The sequence below is a fragment of the Megalopta genalis genome, chromosome 5 (genome assembly GCF_051020955.1).
Source record: "Megalopta genalis isolate 19385.01 chromosome 5, iyMegGena1_principal, whole genome shotgun sequence".
Taxonomy (NCBI): domain Eukaryota; kingdom Metazoa; phylum Arthropoda; class Insecta; order Hymenoptera; family Halictidae; genus Megalopta; species Megalopta genalis.
Genome location: NC_135017.1, coordinates 18783564 through 18801128, shown reverse-complemented (window position 1 = coordinate 18801128; position 17565 = coordinate 18783564). Strand labels below are relative to the sequence as shown.

Sequence of the window (17565 nt, the reverse complement as noted above, 5' to 3'; positions counted from 1 at the left end):
TAAAATAATATTTGCGAGGAACCAGAGAGAGAGAGAGAGAGAGAGAGAGAGAGAGAGAGAGAGAGAGAGAGAGAGAACCGTCGGTGTGACAGCGGCGTGACGGCGTCGAAATTGATAATATTCAGTTTATTGTTGAAATAATAGGCTGTCGCGATCGCGTAATTGTATCCGATTGAAACGAGAGCGAAGTCGGCAAACATTCGCGAGGGCCACGTCGTAACCTGTTTAGTAAAACGCACGTATAATGACGCAATCATCCGTAAAGCTGGACCCGTATTCATCGGTCGTATTAGAGGGCCTCTTCTGGCACGGCGACGGCCGAAAGGGGCGAGGAGGCGCGTGCCGGCATTTAGACGGGGTTGCTTCCGCGATTATTGAGTAAATTAACGTCCCGGTAATTGTGTTACCGACGCGTGTCCATTCATCCGTCCCGTCGTTCCCTCGACGGTGGTCTAGAATCCACGAGCGGACCCCGATGTCGATGCCAAAGCCGAAAACCCGTCCGCAAGCTTAACGTTGCCGAAACTATCCCCATGGTGTTCCAGAGAACCGCTTCCCGACGACAGGCGGTGGCTAAATAAACCCACCAGGGACTTGTTAGACCGAAAATCAGCAAGATATTTGTTTCTCTCGTTTTTTTTTCTTTCTTTTCGTTTTTCATTCGTCGCAAGAGAGAGAGAGAGAGATCCAGCCGGATGATAATCGACAGCGAATAGACACGCTTCGTCTGCATCCCCTAATTGCCACCCTCCCGGGATCCTTTGTTAATAGATTATTTTTCAAACTACCATCGATCTTGCTTCATGCTTTTTAAGGAGACGTTATTAAAACGATAGACCTTCTTTTTTTAAATAATCGTCGTCGTTTGTAGGAATTTAAATTTTTATATTAATTAATATACAAATGTTCTCGTATATTAATTGACCACGTTGAAATTTAGGTATATAAATTTATTATATGCGATCTGTTGTACAGTAATTTATGCGGCATAGCATCTCGTTGCGCAAAGTCGTTTGCATTTAGTCAGTATGAAAAATGCAGTGAAAATTATCTTGCAGACATCTCGAACGAACGAAGCACTGATCTGTTTTTAGAAGAATGTATTTCGCGGCCATCGAAGGTGTATACCTTAATATATATATATATATAAACAGTTTATATTATAGGTAAGCACTGCACGTTACCGATGTAATTACATTTAAATAAATTATGAAGAATTGATAGCAATAATTGAACCGCGGACCTCTATGGAAATTCTTTTTCCTGAATTCCTTCATGAAACTCTGAAAAAGAAACAGATTTTAACAATGATACAATTAATTTTAATACAATAATAATAATAATAATAATAATAATAATAACACAATTAATTTCAATTAATATGCACGTTTACAATAACGAACGAAGATCCGCGGTCGAATTATTACGTAGTCTTATCAACGCGACAGACTAGAAAATTACGAACGTTCTGTTTACGAAAGGCACTGCAAATTTCAGAAAATCACTGCGAAACATTCGAAAAAACATTAACACGGAATAAATAGTCGCTGGAGCGTAACTACTAATCTCGAATAAAAGATAATGCTGTTGCTGTTGACTTGTCCCACGTTGCCAACAACGTTCGCCAGTTTTCCAGAGATCAGTAACGTAGTCAATTTATGTTTAAAAAGTACTCTCTATATTCTACCACGTGTACATCTTATTTTTACGTAGACGCGACACAGTGAAATCGCGAATTTAACCATCCGAGAAACAATGTTGCTGCCGATAAATGTGCAGGTTTTCGCGAAATTAATACAGTATCTCCTAAACACTTTTCGAATAATTCGACAAGCTTTCTATTCGACCGATTCGAAAGATTCTTCTTCGAATAATTTTTCATTTCGAAAAATTCGAAAGACTCTTTGTTCGAATAACTTTTTTATTCGAACAGTTCGAAAGACTAAGCGAATAATATTTCATTCGAATGATTCGAAAGACTCTTTAATCGAATAATTCTTTATTCGAACGATTCGAAAGATTCTTCGTTCGAATGATTTTTTACTCGAATAATTCGAAGGATACTTTATCCCAATAATTTTGTATTCGAACAAAGAGTCTTTCGAATTTTTCGAATGAAAAATTATTCGAGAAAGAATCTTTCGAATTAATCGAATAAAAAGCTTGTCGAATTATTCGAAAAGTGATTTCGAATTCGAAAGGCTCTTTGTCCGAACAACTTTTCGTTCGAATAATTCGAAAGACTCTTTATTCGAATAATTTAGTATTTAAGGGCGGCTCCCCGGATCTCGGCCGATCTCGCCGAACCTTTCGCGTTTCAGTTTCCCGACTAGATCCGATCGAGAAGAACGATCTTGTCAGATGTCGTCGTCGCTGGTGGCACGTTTGTAGAAGGCGCGCGAGAAACTGGCCGGGTTGTTCGAGCCGCAGAAGAAGAATCCGCGGCGCCAGAGGATGAAGAGAGTCAGACAAATCGGTATGGCGATCAGGATACCGATCAGCACCCCGACGAGAATCGTCGCGTCCCTCTCGGGCCTCGCACCATAGAAGTCCAAGCAACGGAGCTTCTTCTGGGTCAACGATAACAGGCTCTTGCCCAGGTGTTCCGGTGGCGCCGAACACTTCAGCTTGTTCACGTCCTCCGCCATTAGTCTCTTCCCATGCTTCGGCAGCAATACTCCAATCTACGAACAACGGAATATTCTTTATAATAGACGGACTGCGGATCTTTATGCGAAATTAAAATGATCTGCAACAATCGCAAGACTTAGGAGCCGAGCGCAATCTCGTTTGTATTTATTCTGAACAGAAATTTCCTCTAATTGATATTAAAAATAGAGCTAACAATCAACGAAAATCAGTCAAAAGTGCCACGAGAGACACCGGGTATATTCCCGCGATCGCCCGAACTTACCAGATATTGATTATGGCAATCGCAGCTCCACTTGTTGTTCATCAGATCCAATTCTTCGAGCGTGTCCCAATCGGCGCCCACGAGATGCACGGGCAAATATCGGAGCGCGTTATCTGACAAATCGAGTTTCTTCAGCGGCGGCCATTCAGGTTCCTCGGACCCCTTCGTCTGCGATCATTTCGAATAGAACAGCCTTTAAAATCGAACACCTTGTTCGAAGGGGTTCCCTAGGTGAATTCAAGCAACTTTTTCCTTAGCGAAATTGTAATCCGCGGCTTCGTTTGCGAGTTATTCACATTGAAACAGTAACCAATGAGTGTGCGAGCTCGCCTGGCGCCGAGCCAATCAGCGGAACTGGGCGTCGCACGCTCGTTGGCTCGGCCGCCTCGCGCCTGCTCAACCTCGCCTCTAATTGGTCAGTGTTTTTCGTTGATAACTCGTAAACGAAGCCGCGGATCGCATTTTCGCAAAGGAAAAAGTTACTTCAATTGACCTAAGGAACCTCTCGTTTCCTGCTTTCGTCGCTTTAACCGTCCCTGTATTAAAGTCGACGGAGAAAATCGTCGTCGCGTACCTCGTTCGCGAACGCGTACTCGTCGATCGTTTCCAATTTCGGGCAATTTTGTATCCGCACGTGTTCTAGCGACTGCAAGCCCCCGAAAGCACCTTTCCCGATCACCGTTAAATGCGGCATGCAGCACAGGCTCAGCTGCTTCAGCTTGGGCATGGCCGGGAACGAGCTGCTCTCGTTTATTATTTGGATCGGGTTCTCGTCCAGATAGAGATACTCCAGAGACATTGCCTCGCCGAGGTCGGCCGGTGGCGCGTTTATCTGATTGCCGCTTAAGTCCAGTTTCGTCAGTTTCCTAGAGAAACGTTATTATTAGTTAATATCGTCGAAAAGCCGCGGATTACGCACAGCCGCTGCCACACGAATTTATCGTCGTGATTGGCAAATATGTGTGGATTCCGTGCTTGGTCGCCCCGCTCGCGTCTCCCAAGAGAACAATCATTCTACTCTCGCGGCGATATCTGTCTTTCTTATCGGCGTGCCTCGATCTATCGGATCGGCCGTGTTACAACATTTACGTTTAAGCGAGCCGTCTCTTCGCGCTTCGATATCAGAACTAAATCGCCGAGCAGACAGGATATTGACAAGCGGATACAAGCAAGAAGCTTGTTGCTTTGCGATATATATAAATGAAAAATATATGTATAATAATATTATTACAATAATTAGGTATACACGATGTTCCATAATTACGTTAACACCCGGAAAGAGGTGATTCCTAAGGTGATATGGAACAACTTTTTCCTCAGCGAAAATACAATCCGCGGCTTCGTTAACGAGTTATTGACGAAAAACACTGGCCAATGGGAGGCGAGCTCAGCCGGCGCAAGGCGGCCGAGCCAACGAAGCCCAGTTCCACTGATTGGCTCGTCCGCCCAGCGCCTTGGCGAGCTCGCCCCTCATTGGTCAGTGTTTTTCGTTAATAACTCGTTAACGACGCCTCGGAGAAAATTGTTGTAAAGGAAAAAGTTACTTCAAACGATCTCAGGAACCAACCCTTTCCAAGTATTAACATAATTATGGAATACCCTGTGTATTGTACTGAAAGCGTGTTGTTCGGTGTACAACGAAACGAACGTTACCTTAAGCTGTAAAGAAACGTGGTTGGAATATCCTTCAAGCCGCAGTAACTCAAATTCAATTCTTCCAATTTCGCTAAAGAGGTGATCGCAAACAAAGTGCGCTGATCGATCCGCGTGAACAAGTTGTGGGACAGATCGAGTACTTTCAAGTTCGGCACATGCTCGAAAAGATCCTGATGCAGAGAATGGAGCTGATTGTAGGCCAGGCTCAGCCTCGTCAACTTTGCCAGTGGTTCGTAATTCCTTGTCGAAAATCTGCCCTAAAATCGTTCAGAATCGCCGATTTAACGTAAACACGTATACATTAATTCGAACGAAACAATAATTAAAGATTAGCGTCGATAAAAAGCTCTCCGTTGTACAATACTTTTTTCGAATATTTCTTTGCGCTTTCTCAAGCATTTCTCGAATTACAATGAAGTACAGCGTACTTTAATTAAATCTTGAAGTGTGTCGCATGAAAGGAACAATATTTATCAACAATGCGTTGATAACAATACAACAAACAATATGACGAGTAAAAAAAAAGATTTGCGTCCAACCTATTCCGCCATTGTTTCGCGAATGATTTTTCATCGTCGCGGTTCAGGGTGCGAACGAACAATCGAACGCCTCGATAATTAAAAGGGAATACTACGTGTTACTTCCTTCAAGAAAATTCATTATCTTTGCTAACAATATAACAAACAATATGACGAGTAAAAAAGACGATTTGCGTCCAACCTATTCCGCCATTGTTTCGCGAATGATTTTTCATCGTCGCGGTTCAGAGTGCGAACGAACAATCGAACGCCTCGATAATTAAAAGGGGATACTACGAGTTACTTCCTTCAAGGAAATTCATTATCTTTGCTAGGCGTGTAGTACACATCGCGCGAGAGAAACTTTTGCGCGATAACGACTGTGTGACTAATAGAAGATTAAGCGGTAGGACAACAATGAACGTTCGATCGAACGGATTAGGAAATGATCAAATAAAACCGTGCGGCGCGGTATAATCCATTCAACTGAATGATAAAAAAAAGGTCCTATTGACCGTGACCTAACGACTTAAACGCGACGAAAGCATGAAAACGCGCAGGATGCGCCGCCGAGAGACGTTCGATTTCGAAGTTACCTGAAAGGCGTCGGGTTGCAAATTGTCCGCGGTAAGATTGTTACGGCTCAAATCAAGTTCGGTGAGGTTGATTAGCTTCATGAACGCCCCGTCGTCGATTTTCGTGATCTGATTCGCTTGTAGAACCAGCCGCGCGATCGCAACTTCCGGGAACGGTTTCACGTGCACCAACGAGTTCCCCGTGAATGACATCACGTTCACAGCTTTGATCGTCCATTGGGAATCGTTGAAATGGCCGGTCAGGTTCCTTCCGTTGCAAGTAACGTTGTCGCCTGTCGTCGAAACAGTAGCGAAATTAGACGAAATTATTCTTCGCGCCGAACTGGAACGTGTTGAACCGTTCCAGAGAGAATCGTTGGACTGTTGCCGATTTTATGCATTTATGGCAATGGAGCGAGCGTAGTTCGAACAGGCAAAGACATTTGAACAGTTCGAAAATATTATTGCACCATTGTCGCAAATCGCATCCACGCGATTTCTGCAGCTTGCAATTAATGCGGGCAGTTTTTATTTTGTGTGAAAATGATGTCATATAATTTGTATAACACAATATTAGGTAATAATTATATAATAATATAATAATAATACTATATTAATATATTAATATAATAGTAATATTATTATATTATTATATAATTATTACCTAATATTGTGTCATACTAATTATATGATATCATTTTCACGCAAAATAAAAACTGCCTGCATTAATTGCAAGCTGCATATAATAATATTATTATTATATTAATATATTATATATATATAATAATATATAATAAATTAATATATTATATATATATAATAATATATAATAAATTAATATATTATATATATAATAATATTTAATAAATTATATAATAATAATTATATAATTTGTTCAATTATCTAGAAATGGGAATGAAAAACCGCGCCGGAAGATCGTCGATCATTCTTCGTAAATTCGAGTATGAACCGAGAGATCGAAGAATCGCTCTTTACGGACGCAGCCGATTTTTTAACGCGGTCGTCGTGGTTTCGTAATCCTGTGAAAACCTGGTCACAATACCTGTGCAACTGCAAACAGTGCAGAAACTAGGCAGTTTGGTTGTTGCGACCGGAAGAACAGTCTCGGATGTCGCCGTCTCGGTGACATCGGTGTCCTCCGTGGCAGGATTCGTAGATTTTGCCGTCTGCTCCTGGCAATTCACCGTCGTGAAGACGATGAGAAACGCGAACAACCATCGTCGATCCATGGTGGTTCAACGGTGTGATCAACGAGCGTGGAACTTGACGCCGAACGACTGGAAATGGTTTTCTTGTATCAAGCCGACTATCCCTGATAACGGCCCGGTGATAAGATAACCACTGGTCGACGTTATTCATCGTTCTAATCAAGCAAATATGTTATCCTTCGGCAGTCGGCTCGATTTTCTCTATGACAACGTTTCCCGAAATCACGTTGTTCCCGATTCCCTTCGATTCGATTATTTTTATCGGATTTTGATCCGTTTCATTTCGACGTGGTCGCATTTTAACTACAGAGTCACCAGCGACCACGTGTCTCGCAAAATCAACGCGTACGATATACAGGGTGGTTGTTCCGCCTAAACGTTTCCGCTCGGATATCTCCTATAAATTTCTCTTCAGATTTTCTTACATGGAATTCCCTTGGCAAATAACTAGAACACTTCGATATCAAGTGTTCGAGGCGCTCTGCAATATTATTTTTTAATAGATCTGCGACAGTTTTTAACGATAGCAACGTATCAGATAAGTTCTCCTCCGACGTAATATTGCTCGTGAACAAAATCGTTGCAGCTATCATTTTGTTTAAACGTATACTTAGAATTACGTGTAGGATAGGTTAAACGTAATCGAGCATTTTTCTCAATAATAGTTATAAAATCGAGTAAACATTGTAAATGGTACTTCAAATAATAGTAATAAAATCAACTAAATGTTTCGAAGTATTTCCCGCTGCACGAAAGCGAATCAATATATGTAATATAGAATAAATATAGAGAAAAAATATAAATATAAATATAATATAAAATAATAACATAAAAATATAAATATATATAAAATATAGAATATTTTAGATTGTACGCCGATCGACGCAAATCTATAATTGTATAAAAATATCTAACGCGGTGTAAAAAATAATCCTCGAAAGTATCTAGTAATTTTTCTATTCCGCAAGTTTCCATTTCAAATGTCGCGGCACCTGTCGGAAACATGTCCGAATAGACGAGCGATCGCGCGCGTGCCGCCACCTAGCGGCGATCCGCGGAACCGTCCGCGGCAAAACCTTCACCGAAAAGTATTGAATCGATGACGTCACAAAAGACGTGTCAGTGGAAGGAGTAGACGGGGGATTGTGGAGAAGCATGTTGAAAAATGTCCGATTACTTGAATTTATCGTGGGACGTGAACAGTGGTAAACAGTCGCGTTTGTGTTGAACGGGGAACAGTGAACTGTATAGTACCAGTGTCGGTACATGGGTACAGTCGGCTACCGCGGCGTATCACGTGGACGAGAAATGGGCCGATCGGTTTGAAACGAGAGAGAGAGCGAGCGAGCCAGACACACGCCGAACCCGAAATAATTTTCGAAACGTTCAGACCAGTTGTCGGTGTTGTTTTGTTCCTGTGGGGAAACATCCGAGCCGGCCCCGCGACACGGTAAGTCGACGTAGAACGGAGATCGGTCGTCGAACAGTGTCGCCGGGACAGCTGTTGTCGTGCATCGTATTCTCATCGGTTTAATAGCCCGTTGGACAGCGCACCTGCGACATTAGTGAGGTTAGGTCCGTTTGTTCGTTCGTCCCGTTCGGTGCGCCGATACACGCGAAAAACTTGTTTTGTGCGCAATGCCCCCCCGTGAACGCCCATTTCTCGCGGTCTGCCTTGACAGAATTGCGGATTGATACGATCGATATTGTCAAGGGTCTTCCGTGGAGCAACATTTTTAGATGACATCATGCACACCACGCGATCCCTTCCGAATCTCCATTCTCCGTGCCACTTCGTCCGTGCAATCGGACATCCGGAAGAGCGTGTTTTTTCGGACAATTTTTCCGCTCGCTTTTCGGTCGGATTCGTCGCTTGTCTTTTTTCTTTTTTGTAACGTCGTTCGCGCGTACTGCGGTCCCTATTGTTTGCAAAGCGATCACGTTGCATAATCGACAGGAATTTTGTCGGGTTATCGATACACGTCGTCGAGCCGAGAGAAAAAATGTTACCGCAAGGGTGAACGTAACCCTTAACGCACGCTCGCGATTGATTAATTTTGTACCGAACCATGAAACCTCTTAAATACGAGCATTGTATGTAACGGTTCAATGTATCATCATGTAGATGACGTTATTAGCAACATTTACATTCGACGAATTGTGTCGGAAGCAAAGAAATTCGCGTCTTAATTAATCGTGGAAATCGGTGGTTCGATCGATAGCAGAAGCGCGATTTATTTTCAAAGTATTTTATCGCATCTTTTTCGATGCATTCTCGAACGTCTAACGTGTATCGACCGCATATTTTCTCCTCTTTTGTATAAATATACATAATTGTGCGCCGCTTTCGGTCGATGTAAAAATTTAATTGAATTACTCCGACGTGTGGATATCGCGAGAATCCAAGGAATTCAATAAATATATATATTGTTCATTTATGAAAATGAGAAGTACAAGGATAGCAGTAACAGTCGTAGAATGGAATATAAAATATAAACACGCAGCACCGCCGATTATAATCCACATCCAATATTTCGTTTCGAATAAAGTATTCCTCGGCTCAATTTAGATCGTACGCAAGGAAAATAACATATTACATACAATGCTTCGCTGCCTCGTACGTAGATAATGAAGGGTGTAACGTTATAGGCAGTGTTAAATGTGATCTAATTAACGCATTGTACCCAGTCTCGGATGTCTACTCGTTAATGCTTCATTACCTTCATTTTTCTTTTACCTATCTCTTAACCCACTTAATGAACGTACGCTTTAATGATCGTATTATCATAACGAATATTCCGCGTATTATTTCATTCGTATATTTTGTTATATGTTTAATTGCTTGAAATCGGGCGGGAACATGGAATTACCGAAATCTCGATCGATACGTTGCCTCGGATACGGTGAAAATATTAAAAAAAACATGTATTTGAATTAGTGATTGGCGCAGTAGAGTTTGTTAAAATAATTACTTGCGTTACATACATGTTCAATCAAATTTCCCGAACATCGAGGCTTAAAAAGGTTCCGACGTACAATTTTGCCGACGCTTCGGTAACACAGTCCGGTTAACACTGTATCGGTAATCACAATTGGCCGCTCGAACGTGCTGTTTGGATTTCGATCTAAGACGTAATAGTGCGTGGTAAGCAAATTACGTCAAATGGTAAACGGAAAACTTCGCGATACAAGGCATGTCTACCGTGCTGCGAGCGAATCGATGTTTACATCATGTCGGGAGAACCGGTTGAAATCGTTCAAAGAATTTGTAGCGGAAAAAAAGAGAGTGACAAAGACGCATGCTGTAATAAAGCGGGGCCACCATTGCGCCCCGTAACGCGCGACGCGTGTTCTTGAGAATTTGATTAGTATTATTCTTTCTGTACCGACCGTGAAAAGTGTATCGAATTAATATATAGAAAATACTATTTAGACGCTATGCAATTCATAAGCGCCGGAACAACAATATTCTTTGCGGATTTATCCATAAATTTAGACCGAAACGACGGTGAGAAAAGAAGATCAAAATTGAAATATCATTAATTTTTTTACGCGCACACGAACCAGGTAACGCGTTTGGCTTTTACACCTTTGTCATTCGTGCTTCATGGTACGCATGCGTAAACTTCGCTCGCCGCTTCGCAAACTTCTTCGTCTACATTTTCCCCTATCAGATCAATGAAATGTTATTTAATTGAAAATTATATACACACGATGTACATTTTCGTACAATTCAGTGACGACTTATACAGAGATCGTTATTAAACAAAAAAATAGTACGCGGATAAAAGTTTCCATTTTTTTATAATAATATATATAAACAGAATTTTTTTCTACAATGTACAGACACGTCGTATCTATGCTATGCACGTGTTCTATGCGTACACGCGTTTATTCTATCGGACGTTTCTATAGTTCATGACTTTGTTAAACATAATTGATTATAATATTATTGTTAATTAATAGCGATCACTTTCTCACGTTCGATACACCGTACAACATCGATATCTCGAAATTAGTATATCGTTGTATGCGAGGATTAAATGCGAAAGGTCTGTATATTTTTCTAAACAAAAAGCAATCGTTCGTTGTTCACCGAATCGAACGAAGAAGTTAGAGGTTATGTTGTAACGTGGACGAGTCGAATCTAACATTGCCCAGCGGTCGAGAGAACGAATGTTTACATGTTATATTTTTAATCGTAAAACCTGCAAATCTCAAGTGCAGTTTCCAACAGTTTCCTGGTTTACGTGCTACTCGTAGAAAAGTAGTCGCTGAAAATATAAACGTTGCAATTCAATTCCACGATAAAACAACGATTCGCAAAATTATATATTAAAATATAAAATAATACATTACGAATCAGATTTATATTTTTAAAAAATCGATACCAAAGTACGAAGAAATTTGATAATATCGAAATTATCTTGAAAAGTGATCATGACAATTTTATAGCGGTGCCCCGGAGCGACCACCCCACGCTGCAAAGGGTTAAAATTGTAGCCAAAAGCGATCGTTTTTTGGATCGTGCCTTTGCAACCCGACCGGCGACACTTACAGCCGTAAATTAATGATCGGTTTAGAAGTGTCGGCTGGAACGAGGCGAAGCTTCGAGTCGCTTCTTTCCGTCGGAAAGAAGTGTCGAGGCGAACTCGAATTTCCCGCAGAAATTTAATCGAGCACCCTATAGGTAGAGCGTTGCGCAGCAGTGAGGCATCGGCGCCGTCGGCAGCGGTGGCCTCTTGTAGTTTTTGCTACGCCCTCTTCGCATGAAAATGATTCTTCCCCGGCGTGGTGTGGTAGTAGGGATCGTCGACCATTGGTTATCGAACGTTTGACTGACAGTTCGGCTATCTCGTGTCGGGACAGCGATGAAAGGGAGAAAGAAAAACAGCTTCTGGCCCCGCATTAACGCCTGCCGACGATCCGGTGCGCTTCTCTAGCTTCGAGTTCTCTTTTCTTCGTCGGTTTGTTGGCCCGACACGACGCCGGCTTAATACGCCGATGAGTGACAGGTAGTAAACAACTCCGCTCTCGCCCACCGGGATACCATCTTCGTCATAATTAACTCTTTCGGTGCCAGGCCGGTATGTGCGCGCGTTAAAGTGTGTTTCTTGCGGTGAAATGTTTCTGTTCGACGCACGCTCGCGCGACGTTCGGGACGTTTACGACCTTTTTTTCTCTCTCCCTCTCCTTCTCTCTCTCTCTCTCTCGCTCTCTCTCTCTTCTGCGTTACACTATATACGCGTAAATACGTTGATTTTCGTTGATTCGCACGGACGAAAATCAGTGCGCGTTTATTGCTCCGAGAAATTGCTACGCTCTGTGCAGATCGTTATTGTTGAACCGACGGTACGGCTCGTCTAAGCTCGACTTCGCTCGAATGTCAGACGAATTTTGCTACTGTCAAGGAAGAGGGAGTCCGTAGTCGCTGTTCGTATAGATTTCGGAAAGAGAGAGTATCCCCGTTAATAATAATGCTCGTTCACATTCCATATACTCTCTGGATCATTTTTCTTTTCTTTTTCCTTTTTTCGTGCGCGTTGTTAAGGTTAGGTGTTTTGTTAGTCATTGTGCGCACCGCGATGACACCGCGAGAGACACTGTCGTATAAAACCGTGCGAAAAATGAAAGATTTGATGAGAGAATCGCTTCGTTCGGCGTACCGCACGTAATAGGTTAGTTAAGGAGATTTTATTCGGCGATGTAATTGATTTAGCTAAGACGATCGGGTTTAACGTCGATTCGATTTTCGCTCTCGAATTTTACCGAGAAACGTCGTTCCGTCGGCGAACAAATAAATCTTCTCTCGCCTGTTGGTAACCTGCCTGGCACTTGAGATAGGTTTTTGCAACAGTTAACGGGCAAATAAATTCTATGATTCTTTTTCGAACGATCTTATAGCACGAACGGTTGTTGTTGATTCGACCATACAGTTTGTGACAATTAACCCCTGAACGTGCACGCTCGAGTTAACTCGAACGCGCTAAACTGGCCGAACTGTGCACACTCGAGATAATTCGAGCGGCGTTGTACTTTATGTTGCTATAAGATATTGCCACAATATATTGCGCTGTGTGTTCTGCTAAAAGAGATAGCAAAGGAAAAGAAAAGAGAGTCGTTACATGTGTAATAGTTGCAATGTTGGGCTATGTGCTGCACCTTGTTTCGAAATATATCGCACAAAAGAAAAGTTTAATTAATTTTATAAATACTAGTATGGTTATTATTTATGTTTTAAAAGTATAAATAAATATTTTTACTGACAATAATGTTTATTCTGTGAAATGGGAATTCGAAAAGAAAGATACAAAAAAGTCGACGTGCGTGTAATATTACAATATTCGACTATTTTCTGCAATGTTATCAAAATCCAAAATTGCAATAAAAATTTTGATTATTTTTGTATTTTTGTCATTTTCTTGCCAAGACAACGGTTCTAAATTGTTTTTTTTTACATTAACAAAAATTGATCTTTTTTGGCCGGCCTTCTTCAAAAAAACTGTGCATTAAGGGGTTAATTGATATCGTTCCGTCGACGTGTTCAGAGAAAACGTTCCCGAACGCGTTTCGTGCAGTTCGTACGATATATACTGAAACAAACATATAAAACTCTGTGTATTAATCCGGCGTTTACTTTGCCGAGTAACGATGCTTAAAAATCGTACAATTTATTTGCCTATTAACCGTGTCCTAATCCCTTAAATGGTTAAGGATTCGTTTCGATTCGTATTTATACGGTCGTTAAAAGCATGCTTTATCGCTTCCTTGCCAATTACTGTATTTTTATAACTGCAACAATAAACCAGGATACCCGATACCTGACTGAACGCCGGTATAGTTTTTCCGCTGTGACACTAATCTTCTTTTTTATGGTTTTCAGAATCATTCACTTTTTATCGCAGCGTGTTTCGAACGAATTTCCCTAGAATGTTTTCGAACACGAAACAATTACAACGAAAGAACATTTTTAACTCTCTAGCTTTTGGAAATTATGCTTCGATTTTTTTGGGAATGTTTGCAATTGATTTTCAACACTCGACGTGTGTCAACCTTTTGCACTCGAAGCCAAGTTAACCCTTTGCACTCGAAGCTGTTTCAACTGTAAATATAGAATTGTTTTTCTAACTTGTAGCGTTTTTATTTTATATGGCAAAATGACTCTTGGGAGTCACGCAACAATTACGCTCTTAACAATTTTTTAAATCTAAACTTCGTCGATATAAAAATTATCTTAAAACGTGATGCAACAAATTTTAGCGGTGCCTCAGAGTCACCGCTCGAGTGCAAAGGGTTAATAATCTTTTCTGTGATTTTTCTTCATTTTCGCTATTGATCGTTTCCGGCACAGAAATTGTAGATTATCGATCACGAAGGTACACTGGCATGTTGCGCTATCGGGCAGGCAAGGTCCTTTCGACAAATCGACATTCCATCCTGTTGTCAGCTCGAGTTATCTGGTCTCGTTCCCCGGCCGCTTCTGATTATCCGTTTCAATGCGCCAATAATTATTTATCCGTTAGGAGAAATCGACGGATCGAACGCGCGAACGGTGTGTGCACATAGGCCATTCCAAAGTTACCGCCAATTCGTTCCGTTTCGGTTTTGTATTCAGTGGCACGTGACGCAATCCTGTAAATATTCTTTGCAATCTTATCTTGTCGACAAATTGAGAAAATTAATTAGACGTCTTTCTGCCGTGTTTGTTAGATTAATGTTTAGACATTTTGATAGATACATTAGTTTCAAGCTTCTGATGTATAAGTACATATCGAATAATAATATTATATTATAATTAAATATATTTCTATATTATATATTACTGTCAAATATATAATAATACTATATTATTATCAAATATATGATAATACTATATTATTATATCAAATATATTTCTATATTATATATTATTATCAAATATATATGATAATACTATATTATTATATCAAATATATTTCTATATTATATATTACTGTCAAATATATAATAATACTATATTATTATCAAATATATGATAATACTATATTATTATATCAAATATATTTCTATATTATATATTACTCTCAAATATATAATAATACTATATTATAATCAAATATATTTCTATATTATATATTATTATCAAATATATTTCTACATTATATATTATTATCAAATATATATTTATACTATATATAGTTACGAAAAATATATATCGAATAATAGACAAATTAATTTATGCGTCGAATGCATAAACGAGTACAATAAAGTTGAGGGTTCCGACGCGAAAGGATCGATAACATAAATAGCGAGAGAAAAATGATTTGCCGAAGCGGCCGTGCATCTAGAATCGTAATTTCAACTTACTGAACCGTGTGTCAAGTTCCAGTAGCAGTTTGTCATCGTGCAGTAATTCTGTAATCCGTACGTGCGAGCGCAAACCTCGTGAACGGAACAACTAAGCGTTAAAATTATACACGGTGCATTGAAATGTAATAGCAGCATCGTTGCAAAATAACACGGGCGTTATAATGGGCCGGTTCATCGACACGTGCAAGCACTAATCTTTTTCTTCTTTTTTTGTGAACGAACAGCTAAACCTCGTAGATTACACGCTACACCCGTACATTGTTGCAAAATAACAAAGCTCGCGATATGGATTTCATTAAATTTAATGTCTAATCGATTCGCGGTTTCCCGTTCACGTGTCGGATACTATCCACGAGGCACGAGTAGTCGCAAATTACTAATTCAATAAATAGGATTAGACACGCGAAAGCCCTATTACATTATATTATTAATTACTAGACGAGCGCGCGCGCGCGTCTTCGTTTCTCTGCCGTAGATACATACATATAATATAGGCACGCTTTCTACGGTTATTCGTCCGCCTGCAATCCGTCCAACTTTCTTTTCACATTCTCATGATTTCATTTGCACGTTAAATGCCATAACTTTTTCCTCCGTGAAACGGTGCGTCGACGCGAAGAACAACAATTGAAAATACGGAATAACCGTTCGAAATTATTCGTCCGAATGCGAATATTCATTCATTGGATGCAATAGTAATTTCAGTGTCGTTATTTATATATCTTTTCAGTATATTTTAACCCTTTGCACTCGAGTGGTGACTCGGAGACACCGCTCAAAATTTGTCACATCACGTTTTAAGATAATTCTTATATTAACAAAGTTTGGATTTAAAAAGTTATTAAGAGTGTAACTGTTGCGTGAGTCAATTTCGTATGCATAAAATGCATTTTATCGTATAAAATAAAAGATACTATAAGTGAGAAAAATGATTTTATATTCACAGTTAAAACAGCTTCGAGTGCAAAGGGTTAAATACGAGAAGATGAATCGAATCCTGATAAATAATATAGAACACAGAGAAAGATTTGATTTTAACACTACCACGACCGCGCCAGAGACCTAAAAAATTTCCAAAAATTAAAGTATTTCATTCGATTAAACAAAAATTACGAAGCAAACTTTATATGGCAACGATTACTTCTTCAACATTCGTACCTCTTACAAATCTGAATAAAATTGAGCAGTCATTTTTAATTGGACGTGCAAGATTTCTCTAACCGGTCATCGATCGACCGAATTTAAAACGGGGAGATCTCCCCATTCGGTTGGCCAAGTGTTAAGAAACCCTCGCATCGATTTGCATTGGAACTCTTTCCCGAAAAGTCCGGGATGCGGCACAGGCTCGCGAAATTCCTGAGAAATTAGAGAAATCCAGAATTCGCCGACGATTCCGCGAGATCGTAAGAATTATCTGAAGCGGCTTCGATAGATCGGGGCGCCGGCGCAGTTTATAAATAACCGTTGGGATCGGGGAACAGTAAACGCAATTAGCGAAACGTATCGGAAACAATTTGTTGTATCACACCGATTACGGAAGAAAAACATCGTGGCTCGTAACTCCGGCCGGATAAAGATAAAAGATACACACTGTGCTTTCGAGCGCGTGGATCGTCGTAAAGCAGAAACCGGAGATCGTAAAGCGATCGCGGAGGCCCGACGCCGGTTATCCAAACGATCCGCGTGCATTTTCCCTCCCCGATTACGATATTTCGATGGACATTATATAGATCACACCGCGGCAATGCAATATTTTTCTTTCGTTCGATCCTCTCTTCGTCGACTCGTTAGAACGGTCGTTCCTCATGTCCGGCAACAACAGCTGCGTACGAATGGACATTGCATCGTCCGAGAACTCGAAAGCGATATTAATGCGTGCCGTTTGACGTAGTAGAACAAAGAAGTGTGGCGTCCCCCCCGCGGAGGGTGGCCACCCTGTCGGCTGGCACAGCGCAACGCGCGAAAGAAAACAAACGAAAACACTGTCCATTGCACTGATCTGGACACACTCGAGATGATATATCGTTGAAAAACTTATGCAAATATTATTTCGAATAATATGTTATTTTATTTTAGAATTATTAGCACGCGTCTCGCGTTTGGTGCGACATTATTTGTGATATTATTTTAAGTCGTATGTTATTTTATTTCAGAATTATTTCCGCGTGTCTCGCTTTTGAAATGATATTATTTTGAAATATTATTTTATTGTGTTGTATATTATTATTTTGTTTCATAATTATTAATATGCCTGCGATCACGTTCTTAATGACATTATATATGATATATATATATATGTATATATCCTTAAATAAGTTGTAGAA

General features: G+C 40.3%; 2 protein-coding genes across 8 annotated transcripts in view; one reads left to right on the top strand and one right to left on the bottom strand.

Annotated features, from left to right (window-relative positions):
• Positions 1-17565, top strand: part of LOC117219829 (homeobox protein PKNOX2) — a 53355-nt gene that overhangs the window by 17755 nt on the left and 18035 nt on the right. Inside the window, exon 1 of one of the 5 annotated variants that reach the window (XM_033469297.2) lies at positions 7992-8342. The exons of 1 other annotated variant lie outside the window; for it this stretch is intronic. The gene's annotated coding sequence lies outside the window, so the exon portion shown is untranslated. Of the gene's footprint in view, positions 1-7991; positions 8343-10807; positions 10945-11649; positions 11908-17565 lie in introns of those variants that run through there. 3 more of the 5 variants (XM_033469303.2, XM_033469301.2, XM_033469298.2) reach the window with 3 other exon arrangements.
• Positions 936-10037, bottom strand: LOC117219828 (extracellular matrix protein 2). Of its 3 annotated transcripts, XR_013033531.1 has the most exons (8): positions 9878-10037; positions 6727-6961; positions 5685-5956; positions 4568-4827; positions 3489-3780; positions 2915-3082; positions 2308-2684; positions 936-1283 (listed from the first exon to the last, which is right to left on the bottom strand). XR_013033531.1 is itself a non-coding variant. In XM_033469296.2 (7 exons), exons 2-7 carry the CDS (start codon positions 6911-6913, stop codon positions 2358-2360), a joined length of 1506 nt encoding a protein of 501 aa, XP_033325187.2. In that variant the 5' UTR covers positions 6914-6961; positions 9878-10037; the 3' UTR covers positions 936-2357. The 3 variants fall into 3 exon arrangements, 2 of the variants coding, with proteins under 2 accessions (XP_033325187.2, XP_076378449.1); XM_033469296.2 differs by having other exon boundaries at positions 936-2684; XM_076522334.1 differs by lacking the exon at positions 9878-10037 and having other exon boundaries at positions 936-2684; positions 6727-6975.

Excerpts from the sequence above, each read along its gene's own strand:
- LOC117219828 (XM_033469296.2), bottom strand. The coding sequence starts at position 6,913 with ATGGATCGACGATGGTTGTTCGCGTTTCTCATCGTCTTCACGACGGTG. Across the intron at positions 5,957-6,726 it reads CACTGTTTGCAGTTGCACAG|GCGACAACGTTACTTGCAAC; the intron begins GTATTGTGACCA and ends TTTCGACGACAG. Across the intron at positions 3,781-4,567 it reads ACGTTTCTTTACAGCTTAAG|GAAACTGACGAAACTGGACT; the intron begins GTAACGTTCGTT and ends ACGTTTCTCTAG.